This window comes from Amblyomma mixtum, chromosome 2 (assembly GCF_055824585.1).
Source record: "Amblyomma mixtum isolate Tamu chromosome 2, ASM5582458v1, whole genome shotgun sequence".
Lineage (NCBI taxonomy): Eukaryota > Metazoa > Arthropoda > Arachnida > Ixodida > Ixodidae > Amblyomma > Amblyomma mixtum.
In genome coordinates this window covers 131,378,365-131,400,749 of record NC_143013.1, presented here as the reverse complement: position 1 = coordinate 131,400,749, position 22,385 = coordinate 131,378,365, and the positions used below count along the sequence as shown (strand labels likewise).

General features: G+C 49.5%; 1 protein-coding gene across 1 annotated transcript in view; it reads left to right on the top strand.

Moving 5' to 3' along the window:
* LOC149360923 (arylsulfatase B-like) overlaps window positions 1-22,385 on the top strand; it is a 139,135-nt gene that overhangs the window by 91,267 nt on the left and 25,483 nt on the right. The window contains exon 11 of the mRNA XM_089567955.1: window positions 3,461-3,757. Within this exon, the coding sequence (XP_089424081.1) occupies window positions 3,461-3,757 (297 nt within the window). The remainder of the gene's footprint in view (window positions 1-3,460; window positions 3,758-22,385) is intronic.

The following is a 22,385-nucleotide window of genomic DNA, read 5'->3' as shown; positions in this document are numbered from 1 at the left end:
GATAATGCAATGGAAGGGCTGCTGAAAGACATCGTACTCTCGTGATGAATATAGAAGGCCTCCATTACCTCGACTGTTAGTTTATGGTTAACGCGGAAAATTGGGCGTGTTGGTACATGACTTCAATAAATAAATAGCAGCGCAAGGAGACAAGGACAAGAAGAGACAACAAGGACGGCGCTGAACTTCCAACTTTTATTTCTAACGAATCGTGCGAGCATATATGCACTCTGAACAATCCGGCATCATCGTCAGTGCATGCGCAGATATGCCAGCTCTTTATCAGAAAGAGTGATAGAAGCGGAGCTAACACATGTTTCTCCCCGATTATAGATCAACTCTGATTCAATGATTTCCCGCGTTACACGTTGATTATTCTTTTTTCTAATGACGGTGCTAGCAAGGTCTGGGGAACATTCTTCACACGTAAGACAGTGGGCGGCCAGAAGTCCTTCAAAATCTTTTCCTTTCAGGGCATTATCTACATTTTTGGCATGTTCCCTCAACCTGTCATTCACGCATCTCCCAGTTTGGCCGACATAAGTTTTGCCACAGATTAAAGGAATTTCGTACACCACGCCTTCTGCGCATTCAACGAAGGGCCGCCGATGCTTCTTCCCACAGTTCCCACCTGCAAAAGCAGGGCGTATGCATCGGGTCTTGCATTGCCCCAGCCCTTAGTGACCTTGTACTTGCTCATTTAGACCGTCTTTTAATCTCTTCCTTCAATGACCAAAACGTCCGCAGGGTCTTTAGGTTTGTTGATGATTATTTAGTAGTTGTTGATTGTGACGCGCAGGGAATTGAACGTGCTGCTAGAGAGATATTGGGCACCTTTGGAACAGTGATGAGGCCTCTTGACCTAACTCACGAACTCCCAGTGAACGGCCAAATTAGATTTTTAGATATTAGGCTTCACTTTAAAGATGATGGTGTCTGCTGGGGCTATGATCCGCGCGCCAATAAACCGCTTCTGCCTTTCAACTCTGCGCACTCAAAGCTCGTTAAGCGAGTCATCGCCACCTCCTGCTTTAAAAACGCCCTTAGCAAAAGTTGCCCGCATCTCGCCGCAGAAGCGTTCAACCATCAAGCCGATAGGCTGAGCAGTGCCGGGTATCCGCAGCACCTTCTCATTTCGGTTGCTGAAGGCCTACTCAACAAGTTACGCACTGACGTGAGTAAGTGTGACGCCCACGCGCAGCGTAGGCATAAGGTAGCTGTGATACCTTACATTCACAAGCTGTCACACAATCTGAAAAAGGTAGCGCAGCGGTACGACGTGCAAGTCGTCTTCTCTGCTCCTCACAAGCTGTCAAAGCTGTGCAAGATGACAGACCCCGAGACAGCGAAGCAAAAGAACTGTGGGAAGAAGCATCGGCGGCCCTTCGTTGAATGCGCAGAAGGCGTGGTGTACGAAATTCCTTTAATCTGTGGCAAAACTTATGTCGGCCAAACTGGGAGATGCGTGAATGACAGGTTGAGGGAACATGCCAAAAATGTAGATAATGCCCTGAAAGGAAAAGATTTTGAAGGACTTCTGGCCGCCCACTGTCTTACGTGTGAAGAATGTTCCCCAGACCTTGCTAGCACCGTCATTAGAAAAAAGAATAATCAACGTGTAACGCGGGAAATCATTGAATCAGAGTTGATCTATAATCGGGGAGAAACATGTGTTAGCTCCGCTTCTATCACTCTTTCTGATAAAGAGCTGGCATATCTGCGCATGCACTGACGATGATGCCGGATTGTTCAGAGTGCATATATGCTCGCACGATTCGTTAGAAATAAAAGTTGGAAGTTCAGCGCCGTCCTTGTTGTCTCTTCTTGTCCTTGTCTCCTTGCGCTGCTATTTATTTATTGAAGTTAGTTTATGGCTTTGTCGCAACATGATGCGCGTGTTCTTGTAATCAGTAACGCATTTTCACTCCTTGCATCGAAACGCAGACTGGGCAAGGGGGTCACCTTTTGCTCTCCTTTCTGCGTAACCCTTCTCATGGTTGCATTGGCAGTTCCTGCAGTAGGCGCCTGTGTACGAAAAGGTATCATTTTTTCTTGTATTCACATGCTTCATTAGGCGCTTATTGAGACGCCTGCCAGTTTGGCCAATGTACATGGCACCGAATGAGAAGGGGACTTGATATACCACCCCCACCTCGCAGGGTACCTACGATGACTCATGACGCACCTGGCAAGCACATCTCTTGTTGTCTTGCCTCTTACTGATCTGTTCGCACATTGTGCTAAGTCCTGTTTCGACAGAGCGATAAACTAACACGCGAGGCAATGGAGGCCTTCTATATACACCACAAGAGCACGGTGTGTATTAGCAGCCCTTCCACTGCGTAATCCGAGAGGGAATTGAGTTATCTCACATCCCACGTGCCTTCAAGATAAATTCTGATGTCTTGATAAGTGTTTAATGTTTGTATATATACGCCTTATGTTCTTCAATAAAAACCAGTTCATAGTCAATATTTTTTTGTGTAACTCTTTCGTCTCATGTCCCGTTCCTGTTGCGCTGTGAGCAAAATTATGAATGCTCACCAACTCGCCCAAATTTCCGCCTTGCTCGGTGTAGAGCTCGACACATCTTTTAACTTTAGTGCTCATAAATTCAACAGAAGACTTCATATGGCTTATGGATTCTTCTAAAAGCTCGTAACTACTTCAGCATCCTAACGCTAGCCGTGCTCTGTTATGCCTTCATCCACAGTCATCTCAAATATTGCATTAGGTTCTGGGGACTTACGTACCGCACTCATCTATCTCATCTTGAGACATGCAAAATCGAACTGTCCAATTCATTGCAAATACTCGTCATAAAGCTCATCCTACTCCCCTATTCAATGAACTACGTATTCTTCCAGTTAATTTGCTAATAAAATTTAACCTCGGAGTTGCTGCTTTTCAGGTTGCTTTTAAGAGCAGTTTGCTTTATAGTATCGGCAAAAGTAGTGTAAATAATCCCGGTATTACACATTTTGTTTACACAACAAGTCTTGCTACGAAAAGTACGCACTAACCACGGTGAAGAGAGAGTTGGATTTGCAGTTACTAACCACTATATTAGCATACTCTTCGCAATTAAATGCTCACCGTCTTCTAGTTCGTTCAAATCGTCGTTACGCTCTTTCATTTTCCTAGATACAATATTTTTTGTAACAAAGAACATGATGTGTGTATTATCGGGCTGTTTTATTATTCTTGTGTTCTTAAATACGTTTGCTGTTGTATTGATGTTTAGCAATTGTTATTGCGGCAATTTTTTGTTCTTTCGTTGTATTGGATGTTTACTCCTGGCATAGCTAACGTTTACTATAAGACGTACTTACTAACAAGAGGTCCCACTATAGCTTTCCGCTTCGGATCTCTTTCTGCAATACATACTCTGATGTACTGCATTTTTGCCTCGAAATAAGCTTGAAACTATTGCTGCCAATTATTTTTATGACCTTTCCAGGCACCGTAGACGCGCTGGACGAGGCAGTCGGTCGGGTCTTCAGCGCCCTGCACCAGAGGGGAATGCTGGCCAACAGCGTAGTGGTGTTCGCCAGCGACAACGGAGGTGGTCCCTGGGGCCCCTACTCGAACGCCGGCTCCAACTGGCCCCTGCGAGGCGCCAAGGGAACCATCTGGGAAGGCGGCGTCCGCGTCCCGGCCCTGATATGGAGTCCTCTGCTGCGTCATCGCCGAGCCTCACCTGTCAGAAAAATGGTGCACGCTGCAGACTGGTTGCCCACACTGTACTCAGCGGCAGGTAAAACAAAAAAAGGTTTATCTCCCTCTTATGTCTTTACATTCCGCTGAGGCCAACGTAGGCTCCTGTTTCGCTACGAGTTCGCGGAATCTAATCCTGCCCTGGTACCTGTATTCATGCTTGGTGCGCAATGCAAAGAAGCATGTTGCCGCCAGACCTCTCTTTCAGTGAAGAAGCCCAGGCCGTCCATATTATTCCTACCCCACCTATGACGACTACTATGACGTGCTTCATAGCATTGTTGAGAAAATGAAACTGCATATCCTGTCATCCTCGCCCATTTCTTCCTTGTTACTACCTTTCATCATTAACTGCCGAGACCGCTTTATAGCAGGTCGTTGCGTATCTAACCCCGCCTTCCTTCGGAAAAAAATAATTTCTTGCTATTTCTCATTTGTTTCTTCTGTTTATGTTGCATACGTCTGGTATGTTCGTTCATTGGAGACACACTGACGGCACACGGCTATGTACAGAAGGGGACCATGCTCTGGTACCACTCGCTGCTGCTCGGATATATGGCAGTCCTCGCATAGCCTAAACCAGAAATCGCACACCACACTTTAAATTGACACTCACGAACACCACAAATTAGCCTAGCGTGGTCATTGTGCTGATTATCACGATGAAGTACGTTGCAGGTCTATTTAGGGAGGAAAATTTAGAGCAAACGCATTTTGGCCAGTGCAGGTTAACACATGGGACGATTTTACTGATTTCCGTGTAGTTGAAATGTTGTGAGGTCCCTTTAACAAGAAAATAGCACATTCGAGACACTAGCTTGTGTGGGAATCACTGACTTCATGAACGCACTAGAAAAGATGCGCAATGAGGCCATCAGCAAAATCTATTTAGCAAGGCTCCCCGCAGGGGCATATGCTACATGCAGATGTTGGTGAGTTCAGACACCACGGGTACCTGAGCATCCGCAGGAACATCCCCGCAGGGGGATGATGGCGAGCAGTGCGTCACCACGGACCCGAGCACCCGCGCTCTACTGTGCGTGGCATTGCTGTGGTTGAGCCAATGCCGAGCGCTTGGGTCTTTAACGCCTCTCGGCCTGACCCGACCAGGGGAAATCGGCACTCTCCTATTCCTATCCTCCCCTCTATCTTTAACTTCCCTATCTTTTTTCGCACGTCTCTCCTGTCTCCTGTTCTCTTCGTGGACTCTCCTTTTTTCTTGGCGGCGATGGTTAACGTTGTGCGGCCAACTACCTGAGCTGCATCATATTGAGCTATGGTTAGCGTGTACAGCTGGCGTGGGCAGGACTTGCTCACAGGTTCCTGCCCTTATGCTCGTTGGGCTCCTTGGGTGGGCTGCTGGGACCGTGGCCGAACAATACATATATTTCATGGCTACTACTTCACAACAAAGTGGTCGCCCTAAAAAAAATGAGGACAGAGGTGACAGCCCAATACCTCCAGAAATTCAAGGAAACTTTATCGAAATTCCGCATTCTGCACGGCGAAGAGACAGAAATAACTGCCCGAACATTATCCCCATTCTTTTCTGGAAAAAGCCTGACCAATGCTTTGGACTCGGTCTACAAGCTAAAAAAAAATGTCTAGTGGCGGGATTCTTCTTGAAATTAAAGACAATAGCCAACATTCAAAGCTTTCTAACATAGAGTCTCTTGGGGAAACACCAGCATCAATAACTGCACGCAGATCACTAAACACCGTCATGTGTGTAATTTCTGAAGCTGACTTCCTCAAACTTATCTAACAATAAATGCTCGAAGGTCTGAAAGACCAAATCTTATCTGTGTCTACCGCATCACAATCAGGAAAGAAAACAAAGAAATACTAACAGAGTACCTTGTAGAAGCACTTGTATTTGGGCGTGTTTGTTCATAACTTTTCAGGAGGACACAGGGGCGCAATAAAAGACACAATAATAAAGCGCTCGTCCCTGTCTACTTCTATGTCCGTGTCTTTTCTTGCGCCCCTGTGTTCTCCTGAAAAGAGTACCTTGTCCTCACTTTCAACTCAAGTACACTCTCTGAAGCAATAGAAACCCGCCACTACATCCGGAACTCGCGACGGGGTTACAACTGCCAGCGGTACGTTCATAGCTTACACATCTGCCATGGCCGCCAAACGTGCGCGAAATGCGCTTCACGTGATCACATTTCTGAGAACTGTGAAGCACCGACGTCCTGCGCGAACTGTGAAAGAGATCATCCCGCTTATTCAAGGTCTTGTCCAGCGTGAGGAATGGAAAAAGAAATAATTGCTCTATAAACAAGGAACGTTTCATTCAGAGAAGCACGTCAACGACTCTCACATACCATTGACGCGTTTTCCTTCAGTGCATAAACAAATTCGGCGGTGTGGTGCGACGGCGTAGGGTACCACACCGGGCTTCGGCGCCTCCCCAGGCCACACACAGTGAGCCTGCGGCAGGGCTATCTGCGCCTTCGGCAGATGCGGCGATGGCGCCCTTAGAGAAAAAAGGCTGTGCTAAAAATGCATTTCGAACATATAGTGTTTATTTAATAATTGTTTTGTTTTTTGTGTCCCTATGCTTAAATTGCAATACGAATGGTTTCTAAGTATTTCAATAGGTTTGAGGCGCAAAAAACACAGACACATAGGTAGGTAACAGGACGAAGCGCCATTCAAATATGAACCAAAACCAACTAGCCCAGCAGCAAGTGCTCTTAGACTATGTTTCTTAGTATGTTAGAGATATTGTGAACATTCTTATAAATACGTCAAGAATGCAACTTTCAGCAGCTTAGTATATTTATTATGACTTAAATATACGCTAAAAATACACTTTAAATACATTACAACAAAAACAGACTACAATACGCATTTAATGCAGTAAAAATATATTCACTTCAGCTTAAAAAAGATTACTAGTAAGCTTCGCTGAAACAGACTAATTAAGGTTGTCAGCAGCAGAACTAATCAGAATCAAACATGTCAGGAGTCCGCGAGTCCTTCCAGGACATGTTCAGGGCAGCTTTAACGCAAGCACTTCCCGACCTTATGGCCCAGGTCACTGATTCGGTCCTTAAAGCCGTGCAGCCCTGGGTCAGCACCCAAATTAAGAACGCCACAAGCTGCGAATCCCCTCACTTCAAACGTAAGACAGCCTCCCGCCAGGCAGCGAAGGAACACGGTTCAGGCTCGGCAGCTGTTGGGTCGGTGCGGCCCCTCGCTGGGGTTGCGCTGGCTCCCGGCCAGAGCTAGTCCGCTCGCCCGTAAATAAATAGAAGATAGCTATCAGATCTAATAGCAATGATAAAAACCTTGAAAAATTCCAAATCATCCAATGGAACTGCAGGGGTTCAGAGCTTGGAAAAAACGGTCACACCTCCAGCTCTACATGCAGTCCCTAGGTGACATGCCGGCACTCATTGCCCTGCAGGAGCCCGGCATAGACGGTAAATTATCAGCCTACAGCACCTTTCAGGGGGGCCCCTCTACGTGCATCCTGGTGAATAAGGCTTACACCGTGGTTCAGGTCGACTTAGACTTGAGTACCGAGCAAGAATATACAATGGTCCGGGTACTGCCTCTCAGACGCCGCGACCCGTCAATACATATCCACAACATATACTGCCCTCCGCATAAGCCGCGCGTAACTTTTAATGAAATCTTCCTTCGAGCGATAAAAATGGCAGCCAAAGAGCCTCTAGTGATCGTTAGAGACTTCAATGCTCCCAGCCCCTCATTGGGGCTACCACTTCGAACAGGCAAGAGGACGTAAGCTGGCGGAGCTCATCTCCACCCTCAGCCTCACGTTGCTCACGGACCCGGCTTATCCCACCCGAGTGGGGAATTCGGTAACCCGAGACACGTGTCCAGACCTTTCTCTCGTTAAAAATGCTAGAGTGGCTGTTTGGGAGAACTTGGGAGATTCTCTAGGCAGCGATCACCTCCTTCTCCGGATTACACTCATGGCGAAGGCAGCGCGCAAAAAATGAGGTCAGGCCAAGCTGACCGATTGGCACAAATTCCGAAATCACACTATCCCTCCCGTACTATTTTCCGGCGGCTACGCGGAGTGGGCTAACCACATATACAACATTCAGAAACAACACGTCACAACACTACAAACCACCGAAGAGATCCCCGCAGTGGACACCCACCTCCTGCATTTGTGGGAGGCGCGCCGGAGCTTAACTAAACGGTGGAAAAAGCAGAAAACTAATCGCAAATTACGCGACTGCATAGCCAAACTCACAGAGCAAGCTCCAGCGTATGCTGCCGAACTCTCAGATTCAAATTGGATAGCACGCTGCGACGCCGCAGCTCATCAGATGAGCTCGAAGGGGACGCGGCGTCTCTTTCGCAGTCTAATCGACCCCTCCCAAACGAGAGGGGAGACGCAAAAGCAGCTCCGGCGGGCTCTGCAAGGGTATCAAGGTACGACGGCGCAACTTGCGGACACTCTGTGCGACAGATATCTCTGTCGTACGGAGGACCCGCCTGGGCCAGAGTACATGTACTTTGGCAGGCCTAATGAAACACTCGATGCCCCTTTTGAGTTGCACGACCTTTTGGCGGCCTTAGCAAAAATGCGCCGGGGTACGGCTCCGGGACGGGATCACATAACAGTGAACCTGTTGGCGAACCTACCGGACTCAGCCTACCTCCATTTATTAGAATACATCAACCAGATCTGGGACGGGCATCCACTCCCTCCCGAGTGGAAAACGTCACTTGTGACGTTTATCCCTAAAACAGGTAAGGCCGTGAATGCGGACAACCTGAGGCCCATATCACTGACCTCATGTGCGGGCAAGCTTACGGAGACGATGGTTCGGGATCGCCTCTTTCCATACCTGGAGAGTAAGGGCTTCTTTGCAGTCACCATGTTCGGGTTTCGCCCCCACATTTCTGCACAGGATGTCCTTCTCCAGCTGCACAGGGATATAATACGACCCACAACTATGCAACACAATGACAAAGCCATCCTCACCCTTGATCTGAAAGGGGCTTTCGACAATGTTAAACACGGAAGCATCCTGGCCAACTTGAGTTCTACCGATTGTGGGGCTAGGGCCTACGCGTATGTAAGAGATTTCTTGACTAATCGCCAGGCCTTTCTTCGGATTGAGGGCGAGGAATACGGCCCTTACATGATGGGAACACGGGGTACCCCTCAGGGAGCCGTGTTATCACCGCTCCTGTTCAACATAGCTATGATGCGCCTCCCAAGCCAACTGGCCCGGGTGGAAGGCATTCAACACGCGTTATATGCAGATGACATTACAATTTGGACCACTGAGGGGAGCCTTGGGGACATGGAGGCCCGCCTTCAGCAGGCCGCTTCCATAGTCGATGTGTATGCTATTGACTGTGGGCTCCAATGTGCTCCAGCGAAATCAGAGCTTCTGCATGTCAGAGCTAACCCAAAGGATAGGACAGCAATTCACATCTCTCTGTCAGGAGGTCCTATTAGAGAGGTGGAGGAGCTCCGTATTCTGGGCCTTTTCAATCACCACAGACTCAGACCGGACTCCACCATTGTGAAACTCAAGAGAGTAGGCGAACAGGTAGGGCGCATGATCCGCCGCGTTCCAACAAGCGGGGCGGTCTGCGGGGCAGGGACGCGCTTCGGTTCGTCTATGCCTTCGTGACTAGCCGGATCCTCTACGCCGTGCCATATCTCCTCACTACTAAGCAAGACGAAGCGCGAATAGACGCCATCATCCGCAAGGCAACTAAGCGAGCCCTGGATCTCCCGGTGGCTACCTCTAATGCCAAACTCAAGGCACTGGGGGTGCTTAACTCCTACCAGGAGCTGCGGGAGGCCCACCTCGTGAACCAATACACGCGGCTCATGCAGACGGCCCCTGGGCGCCGCCTGCTAAACTGCTTACACATCCAACACGACTGCACTCCAGAGGAGGCGGAGCGTATCCCAGTACTGTGGCGCCATATGCTCTGGGTCTCCCCGCTCCCCCGTAACATGGACACCGACATGCACGAAAACAGGCGACAAGCGCGGGCTCGGGCTCTTGAGAGACAACACGGCTCCCGACCCGGTGTATATTATGTAGACGTAGCAGGGCCATCGCCCATGGGATTTTACACGGCCGCTGTCGTTCACTAGGAAATATGCACGTTGATGGAGTCTCCTTTCGAGCCCCGAATTCAATGCGAGCCGAGGAAGTAGCGATAGCGCTTGCTGCCGCCCACGCCATTTCGAGAATCATTACGGACTCCCGAAAAGCATGTGATCATTACTTGGCAGGGGAGATCTCTCCCTTAGCTGCTTGTATTCTAAGACGGACTGCCACTGATCCAACACCCAAAAGAATCATTTGGGCTCCTGGCCACCAGGGCTTACGAGGTAATGAGGCCGCTGACGGGGCTGCCCGAGCGCTTATTCACTGGGCTCCTCATCCCAGCTCTTCTGGCTCGGAGAAAAACCAGCCGCTGCTGCGATTAAGGGAAATTATAACGCATATAGCGACATCTACTGTCTTTTCCCGGCCCCTGCAAAGGGGCTGAGTAAGACGGAGGAGCGAACTTTAAGGCGCCTGCAGACAGGTACTCTACTCTGTCCTGCAATCTTAAAGCATTACGATCCAAGCACGGATGGGCGATGCCCGCACTGTGGGGAGACCTGTGATATCTTTCACATGATGTGGGCATGTACTCAAAATCCCCACCTCCCCCCTTCCCTTACCCCTTCCAGAGAGGCATGGGAGACTGCCCTCCTCAACTGCTCCTCGCTTGAGTCCCAAAGGGCTCTGGTGAAACGGGCGAGAGACGGGGCATTGTCATGCGGTGTCCCGGACTAGGGACGCCGACCATGTAGCGGGGCCACGCTGTGGCTCCCAAACTCTATTTCAACAATTAAAAGTTTTCACCACACCACCACCACCACTTGAGAAAACGCGGAGCAGTAATCAGCCAAGACGTCTATGACATCTCAAGCTCGCGTGACTGAACTTGAACGGGAAAGATGGCGCCACACAGCAAATGCCGACACAAGGTGACGTCAGCAAAGAGGTTCTCCGGCAAACGTGATACTTGGCTTGCCTTATATACAGGATGTTTAACCTGGGAGTTTACAGAATTTTTAGAAACAGGCTTTTTGAGTTGTTAGAGCGCTTTTTTCAGCATGACATTGTCAGCGCTGTAATACATCAGAATAAAGCAAAAACATGCTAACTAGCAAGTTGTTTAATTAATTTTAAAATTGTTAAACTTTCATCTAATACTGTTAAGCTCCATAATTATTGACAGCCGTCTAGCCCACTATGTAATAGTCATATCAGTTTTTAGAATTTCGAAAATGTGGTTACCCGCGGCGCTATGGCCCAACAAACTGGCTATTTCTGCGAGTTAACGTGCACTGGAGGAGTCGCTTTGCCAGCAGGCTTCTCGAAAGCGCGTGTATTATGGCACAATGGGGCCAAAATCTGTCGGCCGACAGCACCGAGGGTAACCGCGTTTTCGAAATTCTAAAAATTGATAAGTATTTTACTTACGGTTGGCTACGCTCCTCTCAATAATTAAGGAGCCTGACAGTAATGGTTAAAAAGTTGACTGTTCAATATTAGTTAACCAGCATATTGTTAACTCGTCTTAGCTTCATTCTGATGTACTGCACCGCTGGCAATGCTATGCCAAAAAAAGCGCTCCTCTTACTAAAAAAGCCTATTTTTAAAAACTGTTTAAAGTCCTACGTGGAACACACTTTATACCCTCCGACAGACGACACATTACTTTGCCTGGTGAGGAGTTTTCTGCGTAAAGACTGCGGGCCCCGAAATTTCCGCACAAGTGCAGGACTGCTCGTGTTCGAATCTGGGGGTGATTTAGAACAGAACTGCTAAAGGTAACTAGCTTCAGGCATCGATGAGGCGTCGAAATGTCAACCAATAAACACATGGGCGTCTATGGGAGCAGGTCGGCCTTGCCGAAAAATTCATGTCCCTTGAATTGCAAGTCATGCACGCTAGATCTATGTCACTGAAACATGCTCGTTCGACTTGGTTAAAAGGGAGACCATTGAGTGTCTATGATGCATTACGGATCTCTATGCCTGCTGATGCATGCTAATAAGGGGTTGTGATTAAGAAACTAGCAAATAACTATTAACGCTCTCGTGTCACATCCTAGAGGAGCATAAGTGTGCCGCTAAATTTTGTACTCTACAGCTGAACATAAAGTCTTTGTCAGCTAAAAGTTTTCTGATCTACTTATTTAAATTACTGAATTTACTAATCTACTGAATTTAAACTCATAGTTTTTCAGTGCAACGGCACTCGGTGAAAGAAAAGAAGCAGGAAGAGAAGAGGGACCAGCACAGCGCTGACTGACAACTGTTTATTCAGGGACGCTCAAACAGCTTAAATACACTGAAACATCGGATTTAAACTCTGTTTGTTAAAAAGATTTAAATCGCTATATATAGAATTGACTAATGGGCGCAGGGTTTGCACTGTCGTGAGTATGATGTGCAATTGCTGTTTCTTTTCAACGTTCAACAGTCTGGAAACGTAATTATCGAATGCGCTCGGCGGCACCGCACCTGCACTACGTTGCGCAATGAATGAACTATTGCCGACAGCCAGATTGTCCGTCACACTAAAAAGATACAACTTTTTAAACTATGTAAGGCGGGCTCCCCAGTGGCAGTGTTTCTCGCTTTACAAAAGCGTGGCCTCTGTTATGGCCTCTGTTATGGAAGCTTCTCGTAGGACGTCTTTGCTGCGAAAAGCTGCAGCGCCTGTTGAGACCCGATGCAAGAGGGTACGGAGACCTGTCGACTGGTAGTAATGCACGCACTAAATTGAGCACTCGCATAAAGTCATGCTGCAGGTGCTGCTACGCACGCTAAATTCACCTTGTGGACGACTTCTCTGTTCTGAACCAAGATGAGGTTCTCCTGGGGTGCAACTAGGACATGGCAAGTGTCAGTGTAAAGAGGAAGTTCGACGCAAGCCACTGCACTGTATCCACTCGTCTGCCACAAAATCGGCTTGCATTCGGAAGGCCGGCGCGGCGCGCAAGCAGTCTCTCCAGCGAACTTCATAGAGAATTGTGGAACATTGGAGAAAATAATCCCGTAGAGCGCGGAACGTTGTGAGCGTTGCTGCCCTCTCCATTTCGCTCTTCGGCGCGGCGGAAAGGCATCACGTCCGCGCGGGCCGTCGACGATGGCCAAGAGGCCGTAGCCTTCAGCGTGCTGAGTGATGTCGTCTCCACTTCGCTCGCGCGTGGCGGCGCCGGTTCGTAAAGGAGAGACTCGAATTTTTTGGAAACCAGCCTCCACCCCTGACCAATGACAACGTGCCTGGCGCTAGAATGAGAGTGAAATAGTACAGTTAAAAAATTACCGGATTGCACTTAAGTCTGCTTAATAGCGCAAATGCAAGAGCGTTTCCTTTTCCTCTCTTCCTTTTTAAGGCGAAAGCCTTTAATGCCTCATGCTGTCGTTAGCAATCCGTGTCGGCAGCCGTGTCTCCGTCCGGGTCGGCAGCAGTGTCTCCGTCCGGGTCGGCAGCCGTGTCTCCGTCCGTGTCGGCAGCCGTGTCTCCGTCCGGGTCGGCAGCCGTGTCTCCGTCCGGGTCGGCAGCCGTGTCTCCGTCCGTGTCGGCAGCCGTGTCTCCGTCCGGGTCGGCAGCCGTGGCTCCGTCCGGGTAGGCAGCCGTGTCTCCGTCCGGGTCGGCAGCCGTGTCTCCGTCCGGGTCGGCACATGTGTCCGCGTTTAGACGGGTGTCCACCGAGATACGCGAGACAGTTACTGCATAATTTCCTTTCCTCAAATACAATTTTAAGTTTATTTTCTTCATTACGGCCCCTCTTCTCTCACTCCCACTTCCTCCCTTCCTGTACGGTGCGGTTCGGGTGTCCACCGAGATGACAGAGAATTTCCTGTCCTCAAAAAGCGGTGCGTTCAAACGGCAAGGCATCGCGCCGAATGGGTGGTGGCGTTCCTCCCGTCCTGTACGGTACGGTTCGGGTGTCCACCGAGATGACAGAGAATTACTGCGCCATTTCCTTTCCTCAAAAAGCGCCGAAGGGGTGGTGGCGTTTCTCCCTTCCCTTATGGTGCGGTTCGGGTGTCCACCGAGATGACAGAGAATTACTGTGCCATTTCCTTTCCTTAAAAAGCGTTGCGTTCAAACTGTAAGGCATCGCCCCGAACGGGTGGTGGCGTTCCTCCCTTCCTGTACGGTGCGGTTCGGGTGTCCACCGAGATGACAGAGAATCACTGCGCCATTTGCTTTCCTCAAAAAGCGTTGCGTTCAAACTGTAAGGCATCGCGCCGAAGGGGTGGTGGTGGTGGTGGTGGTGGTGGAACTTTATTTCCAGCGGATATAGAGGAGCGACCCGAAGTCGCCCCCCGCTTAAACGGCGGCCGCTATCCCTTGGGCAGCGGCGGCGTCTTCAGCCAGCTGGAGGTGGTGGTGAAAACTTTTATATTGTAAAAAAAAAGAGTTTGGGAGCCGCAGAGTGGCCCCGCTACATGGTCGGCGTCCCTAGTCCGGGACACCGCACGACGAGGCCCCGTCTCTCGCCCGTTTCACCAGAGCCCTTTGGGACTCAAGCGAGGAGCAGTTGAGGAGGGCAGTCTCCCATGCCTCTCTGGAAGGGGTAGGGGAAGGGGGGAGGTGGGGATTTTGAGTACATGCCCACACCATGTGGAAGATATCACAGGTCTCCCCACAGTGTGGGCATCGCCCATCCGTGTTAGGATCGTAATGTTTTATTATTGCAGGACAGAGTAGAGTACCTGTCTGCAGGCGCCTTAAAGTTCGCTCCTCCGTCTTACTCAGCCCTTTTGCAGGGGCCGGGAAAAGGAGGAGCTTGATCTGTGTCCCCGGGTCAGGGCTGAGCAGTAGAGCCTCCCAATGATCAGAGTCGGTAATGAAGCGACTCGCGGGTACGGACTGCGGGCAGTTCCAGATCATATGATTTAGATCGGCTTTGGCATCACAATTTTTGCATTTGTCTGAGTACAGTCCATCCGAATAGAAGCTACACAATTGGGGATTTGGATAGGTTTTAGTTTGAAGTTTACGCCAGGCTTTCGCCTGTTGCTTGGAAAGCGTTTTATCTGCTGGGGGAAATCTGAGTCTTGCAAGCCTGTAGTGCTGCAGGATTTCTCTGTAAGAAAACAACCTGTCCTTGCCGGAGTATAGGGCGGGTGTACTGCACGACCCAGCTCGGCGGGATAGTTCTCGAGCTAGGTTATGAGCCGCCTCATTACCAGCAAGGGAGGCATGAGCAGGCGTCCAGATTAGGCGAATGCGCCGCGTGGGCTGATAATTTAGCAGAATCCGTGTCGCTTGTGGAGAGATTCTTCCAAAAGTGTAGTTACGTATTGCCAATTTTGAGTCGCTGACAATGGTTTCTGCCGAGGATCCCGCAATGGCTAGAGCAATGGCTGTTTCTTCTCCAACATGTGTGTGCTGAGTGCGTATAGTGCCCCCCGTTATGAGTGTACCACATTCCGTGGTGATCACAGCTACCACTTGTCAGCCGAAGAATCTGCTGCATCAACATATACCACAGAGGTATCATTAAGGAAGCGTTTGCCTAATGATTTGGCTCTCTCTGCACGACGTTCAGCGTGGAAATCGGGGTGCATGTTCCGAGGTAGTGGAGGAAAGACCAGAAGCTGGCGTATATGTTTGGGAAGGTCAGTTGTTGGTCCGCCTTGTCGTTCGTATGTTATGCCGAGTGTGGACAGAATGTGTCTGCCAGTTGGGGTGGCCGTTAGTCGTTCGTACTGCGAGACGGTTACCGCTTCAATAATCTCACTTAGGGTGTTATGAAGACCGAGACCTAAGACTTTCTCAGTCGCTGTGTGCATGGGTAGCCCAACTGCCTGTTTTACGCATTTTCTGATTATGGCTTCCACTTTCTCTTTTTCAGCTGACTTGAGATGTAGGTAAGGGCATACGTAAGCGATGCGGCTGATCACAAAGGCTTGTACTAAACGGAGAGTATTGCTTTCCTTCAAGCCCGAGTGGCGGTTACTAATGCGGCGAATGAGTCGCATAATTTGCTGCGAGGTTTCCTGAAGCTTCTGAATTACGTCACCATTGAAGCCGTGTTCTTGTAGAATTAGGCCCAAGATTTTAATTTTGGGTACTCGAGGAATGGGGACTCCACGAATACTGAGTTCGATGGCCGGTGGGGGTTGCGCAAGGGATCTGATTTTGCGGTATATGAGAAATTCAGATTTGGCTGGAGAGCACCGCAGCCCCCTGGGGTCTACATAGCTCCCCACGATATCGATGGCACGCTGGAGTCTCTCTTCGATTTCGGCATCACTGCCCTCGGTGGTCCACAAGGTGATATCGTCAGCATAGAGGCTGTGGTGGAGTTGCGGGATCTGCGCTAATTGGTGTGGCAGTTTCAACATTGCAACGTTGAAGAGAAAGGGTGACAGGACCGATCCCTGCGGGGTACCCTTGTTGCCGAGGGGGAAGTCACGCGAGTGGAGACCTCCTACTTGAAAATGCGCCTTTCTACCTGAGAGAAAGTCGCGGATGTAGTTGAAGGTGCGGGCTCCCACCCCGAGTTCATGAAGGTTCTCCAAGATCGCATCATGTCTGACATTGTCAAAGGCCTTTTCCAGGTCGAGTCCAAGAATTATTCTGGTGTCCCGCGTTTTTGCCTCAATAATCTGATGTTTGAGCTGAAGCATTACATCCTGCGTAGAAAGTTTTGGTCGAAAGCCAATCATGGTTTGGGAGTAAAGCTCGTTCTCCTCCATAAACCGGTTGAGGCGGGTATGAACTACGTGCTCCATGAGCTTACCCACACAAGACGTGAGCGAAATTGGCCTGAGGTTCTCAAGGCTGAGTGCCTTCCCAGGTTTTGGAATGAGAATGATCTCTGCCGTTTTCCATATTTGTGGGATTGAGCCCGCCGACCAGCATTTCTGCATATACTCAGTTAGTGATTGTAGCGACTGTTCATCTAGGTTGCGGAGGATCTTGTTGGATACTGCATCTGGGCCAGAGGCGGATTTACAGTTTAGCCTGGCAATCTCTGCCCTAACCTCATCCACAGTAATCGGGGAGTCGAGCTGCGTGTTTTCCGGACCAGCATAATCTGGGAAGGCATGGATAGGAGCATTGCCAATATATCTGTCTTTAAGTTCAAGGAAAAGGTCCTCTGGTGTGCCTGCGTATGCATGCACAAGCTTTTGCAGGTTCTGCCTCTGGGTGGTTTTGCTACCTGCAGGGTCAAGTAGATGACGGAGCAAGTTCCAAGTCTTAGAGACTCCCATATTGCGATCCATGCGGTTGCATATGTCCTCCCAGTTTTGCTGAGTAAATTTGACCGCATGATCCTCGATCTCCTTGTTTAGCCTAGCTATTCTTCTGCGCAGATTGCGGTTCCACCGCTGTCGTTTGAGTCGGTTCTCGAGTCCTCTCTTTGCCTCCCATAGGTGAAGAAGCCGGCTGTCCGCAATCTCCAGGTGGTCAGCCTGCTCTAACGTACGGGTGGCTGCCTTGGTATCTTGACAAAGATCCTGTGCCCAGATATCTATGTCTAGTATATCGGGGGTATCAGCTTCTCGGGCGGCCCTTTTAGCGCGGAACATGTCCCAATCGACAAGGGTGGGAGCTCGAGCGCTACGACGCTTGGGGCCAGTTGAAGCCACTATTTCCAATATGTAGTGATCGCTGCCGAAATTTTGTTGAGTGTTTATCTATGTTGGAGTGCCCGAATTTTTAGCAAAAGTCAGATCGGGAGTCGTATCCCTGGAAACACTGTTGCCGCAGCGGGTGGGGACTACTGGGTCTGTAAGAAGAGTCAACCCACACTGTTGTGCGGTGAGCCACAATCTTCTACCTTTAATGTCCTCCTGTGGGTACCCCCAAGCCGGGTGTTGGGCATTAAAGTCTCCCGTGAAAATGACGGGGTGATTGCCTGCAATTTTCAGGGTCGCCTGAAAGAGCGGGCCAAAGCTTGCTTTCCGTAACTTTGGGCTGCTATAGACATTCAGCACAAACAGACTGTGGTCAGGTTTCCTAGGCGGAATTAATTCGACTAGCACGTGTGTGACATTTGTGACTGGGGTATCGTGCTGGACAACCGTAATATTTCGTTTCACGAGAGTCGTGACTCCAAGCGTTTCACCCCCCGATGAAAAGGATTGATATCCAGCTAGCTTGCTATTGGTTTGTGTCTCTTGTAGTGCGATTAAGTCCGGTCCGTCCCTATTGTGGAGGAATTGTTGGAGTACAGCTCGTTTGCGGCTAAATCCTCGGCAGTTCCACTGCCAGATGGTGTAGTTTGGTTGTGGCGCCATATTGTGCTAGTCTGATACCGCTTCAGAAGAAGCGGATTTGCGAATTTTGACGGGAAAAAGCCTACTCTCTGCTTCCTGCTGCCAGGTGCCTAAGTTAAGTAATTCCTGCCGGTGTGTGCATAATTCTTCCATGATGGAAGTCATTGTAAGCTGCATTTGAATGAGGGTGTTAGTAGTCTGCGTTTGCGCTTCTTCAATTTTGTGAATGCTGTCGGCTAGTTTTTGGTCTTCGGAGAGGGAACCGCCCGCTTTTCGCTTAGGCGGGGGTGCCCGCGGTGATTCAACATGCATGTCCGCTCCGGCGGAGGTAGAGGGGGTAGGGTTATTGGCGCCACCGGTCATAGGCGGTGACCCAGTCTGCATTTGTTGCTGTTTTAGAGCGGCATTTTCTTTCTTTAGTTCCTCCACCTCGCGAAGTAATTTCCCTACCAGCACTTTCAGGTCTGCTAGCTCAGAGGGGTTGGAGTTAGATTTCTGGGAGGCTTTATCTGCCCAGCCTACCTTTTGCGTGCCGACGGCGTCCTGGTTCAAACCGGGGTTCCGTGCCTGGTGTGAAGGAGTCCTGGATTTGGAGGCGGACCGGCCTCTCTGTTGCAGTCGTGGAAAAGAGCTGGATCGATGTCTAAAGTCCGTCCGCCCCCTGCTTTTGGAGCGGCTGCGTCGCTCTTTAGACTGCGGCGTCTCTTGGCTATTCTTGGTCTGATGTTGGCGTTCCTGTTCCCAGCGGCGTTTGGTCACAACGTATGGAGTGCGGTAGATCTCGCGGCATTTGTTGCTGCCCAGCTCATGGCCCTTACCGCACAAGGCACACTTAGGCTCACAGGTATGCGTTTCAGGAGGGTTGGCCATGCCGCATCCGCGGCAGCGAGCGTTTTTCGGGTCCGGGCAAACGTCTCTGCGATGTCCGAGTTGTCCACACAAAGAACACACTTCGTATTTTTTTTTGTAGAGGCAGCAACGAATCGCCACCGCCGAAGCTGATCCAACGGGGAACTCTCTCACCGTTGAAGAGAATGAGGACCGTCTGCGACTGCGCACCCATGCGCCGGACACCACATATTGGAGGATTTCTGGGATGCTGAAGGTTCGCTAGGATGACAGCGTCCGATAGATGTTTGGGAACGCCTTGGATCACTCCTTCACCACTGCCGTCCGGCGTGGCGACATACGAGGTGATGGCGATCTTGTTCTCGCCGTAGGTGAGCTCCTGGATGCTTAAGTAGCGTTCCACTCGTGCCGCGGAATGGGTGGCCACCAGTATGGTGTGTTGCTTGAAGTTGAGGAGCATGCAGTCTTCAGAAGATTCCGCCAAGGTTACACCCGCGGCGTCACGAATGAGTTGAAAGATTCCGAGTTGGCCACAGCTCTCGAGTATACGGAGGCCGCCCGATGGCCGGAGTATCACTTTGGTTACGCCCTTGGGTAGGCGAGGTAGGTTAGACGCCACCGATTGTCGAGCAAGTCGTCGGCCAATCTTTTTCGCAGAGGAGTCGGCAGATTGCCGCATGCTGCCCTGTCCCTGGGCGCTATCGGTTCCATTGTGTGCCGCGGGGTCAGTCCTTCGGCGTTCGTGACCGGATCGTTGAGATTCACCGACGGCGAACCAACCATATTGGTGCGAAACTTCTTCGGGGGCTATGTCAGTCCCCTCCACGGTGACTTCCATATCCAATGTTGGGCGAAGATCCCACTCAGAAAATGCGGCACAGCCCCGTCAGAGCGGGGTCGCTAGGCCTGGCGTAGGCCTAGCGGGCCGTGCGTACCGGCGAGAGCCGAATCGCAAAAAAGTCCGCACAAACAGGCAAAAAGGCACTTGCCGATGCGTTCGACGGCGTTATCCGCCGAAGGGGTGGTGGCGTTTCTGCCTTCCCTTGTGGTGCGGTTCGGGTGTCCACCGAGATGACAGAGAATTACTGCGCCATTTCCTTTCCTCAAAAAGCGTTGCGTTCAAAGGGAAAGGCATCGCGCCGAACGGGTGGTGGCGTTCCGTGGACTGCCTGGCAGCGCTACAACACGCTGTCGCGTTCCACTCCTAAAGGCGATGGTTAAGCGTCATTAATTCGCACTTAATTAGAATTTAGTCATTAATCGGTAATTAGTCACTAATTAGTAATTTGCCATTACTTCGTCATCAGCCCCGCCGCGGTGGCTCCGTGTTTACGGCGCTCGGCTGCAGACCCGAAAGACGCGGGGTCGATCCAGGTCGCGGCGGCTGAATATCGATGAAGGCGAAATTCTAGAAGCCCGTGTGCTGTGCGATGTCAGTGCACGTTAACGAACCCCATGTGGTCGAAATTTCCGCAGCCCTTCACTACAGCGTCCCTCATAGCCCCAGTTGCTCTGTGACGTCAAACCCCAATAAACCAATAATCCAACCAATTATGTGTGACGTCATCCAGTGGTGATGTCACCAGTGTCGCATAAGCAAAGTGGTGCGGAAAACGCTTTCGCCTCTACGCACTTTAGGCAGTCAAAGTGCCCCTGAATTTTTCATTTTCGTCTTATGTGGACTTGGCTTAATTATGCCGACGTCCATGGCTACTGTGACGACCGTTTCCGAGACGGGGAAACTATGTCTACGTTTACTGCTATTGTGAAGTCCCAACGACCTTTGCAGGACTTGAACCCACTACCTTTACGGTAATCGAACCAACGACATTCACCGGACTCGAACCTACAACCTTTTTTATCTATCGATATCGTCGTTGCTGTCATCACCACCAACATCATCACCATCGTGCTCTCACCGACTATCGCTATCGCTAAACCATCATTACTGTCATCATCATCGCTATCACCAACGGTCACTATCGCTATCATCATCCCTGTCATCATCAATATCTCTATCTGTAGCACCAATACTGCCGGAAAGTATCATTACCACTATCAGCAGATATTATTATCAATGCCACTACCATCACTACTCTGTAGCACTAACTTTCACTATGAGTGGCTATCATCACTGTCACTGTTTTTTACTATTTACTTTCACTGCTATCATTACATATGTTACTTATCAATAGTTGCCTAATAAACTTTTACATTTTATGCTACTTACCATGCAACTTATGATGAACAGTTCGTGTGGACACTTTTGCTGACAACTTCCGTCCCCGGCACTCATGAGCCATGAAGTTAACGGATTGCACTTATGTCTGTTATGAAATGCGAAAGGCTTTCTCTTTCCTCTCTACCTCCATCAACTTTTCAACTCTTAGCCACGCCGCGCTGGCTTTGTGATTATGGCGCTCGGTTCCTCACCCGAAAGTCGCGGGTTCGATCCCGGCCGCGGCGGTCGAATTTCGGTGGAGGCGGTATTTTACAGGCCTGTGTACGGTGCGATTTCAGTGGACGTTAAAGAAGCGCAGGTGGTCGAAATTTCCGGAGCGCTTCCCTAAGGCGTCACTGATAGCCTGAGTCGCTTTGCGATGTTACACCCCCTAAACCATATACCATGTGTCATCTTTTCATCTTTTATTATTGTTTCTTGTTTCTCTTACTTTTGTTTTTATTATTTTATTTTATTTTCTGTTTCTTGCCTTTTTATTTTTAACTTCTCAGTTTTTTATTTTTTCACATATATTTTGCTTATCAACTGTTAACTAATAAACTTTTACATTTCATTTTATATACTAATCAACTTATGATTGTCATTTCGCGCCGACAACTTCCGTCTATGCCACTCATGAGCAAAGAGAGGCTTATGTCAGAGTATGCATGCGCCTGCTTTGGCGCGAACAATGACCAGACGCGGCGCGTGCCTCTACAGGGTGCTTCACCTAAGCTACACAATTTAAAAAAAAAGAAGAAAAACGCCTTTGCAATTTGAGGAGCGCTTTCTTTAGGCATATTATTGTCAGTGGCGCGGTACATCAGGATACAGCTAAGCCACTTGCGAACTAGCAAGCTTTTTAACTAATATTGAATAGTTAACTTTTTAACTATTACCATAACTTTCTCCTTGATTACTAAGACGCGTGCAGCCCACCGTAGGCAATATCGGTATCAGTCTTTAGAATTTCGAAAACGCGGTGAACCTCGGCGCTATGGCCGAAGAAATTTTGGCTCTTTCGACGAGTTTTCTACACTGAAAAGGTCACCTTGCCTACAAGCTTCTCGAAAGCACATGTATTTAGTCGCGATATAGCCAGAATTAGGGGGGTCACAGCGCCGAGCGTATCCATATTTTCGAATATCTACAAACTGCTATGGATATTACTTGCGGTGGGCTACTAGCCTCTCAGTACTTAAGGAGCTTGCCAGTAACAGTTAAAAAGTTAACAATTCAGTATTAGTTAACCAGGATGCAAGTTAGCATGTCTTAGCTGTATTCTAATGTACTTCGCTGACAATGCTATGCAGAAAAAAGCGGTCT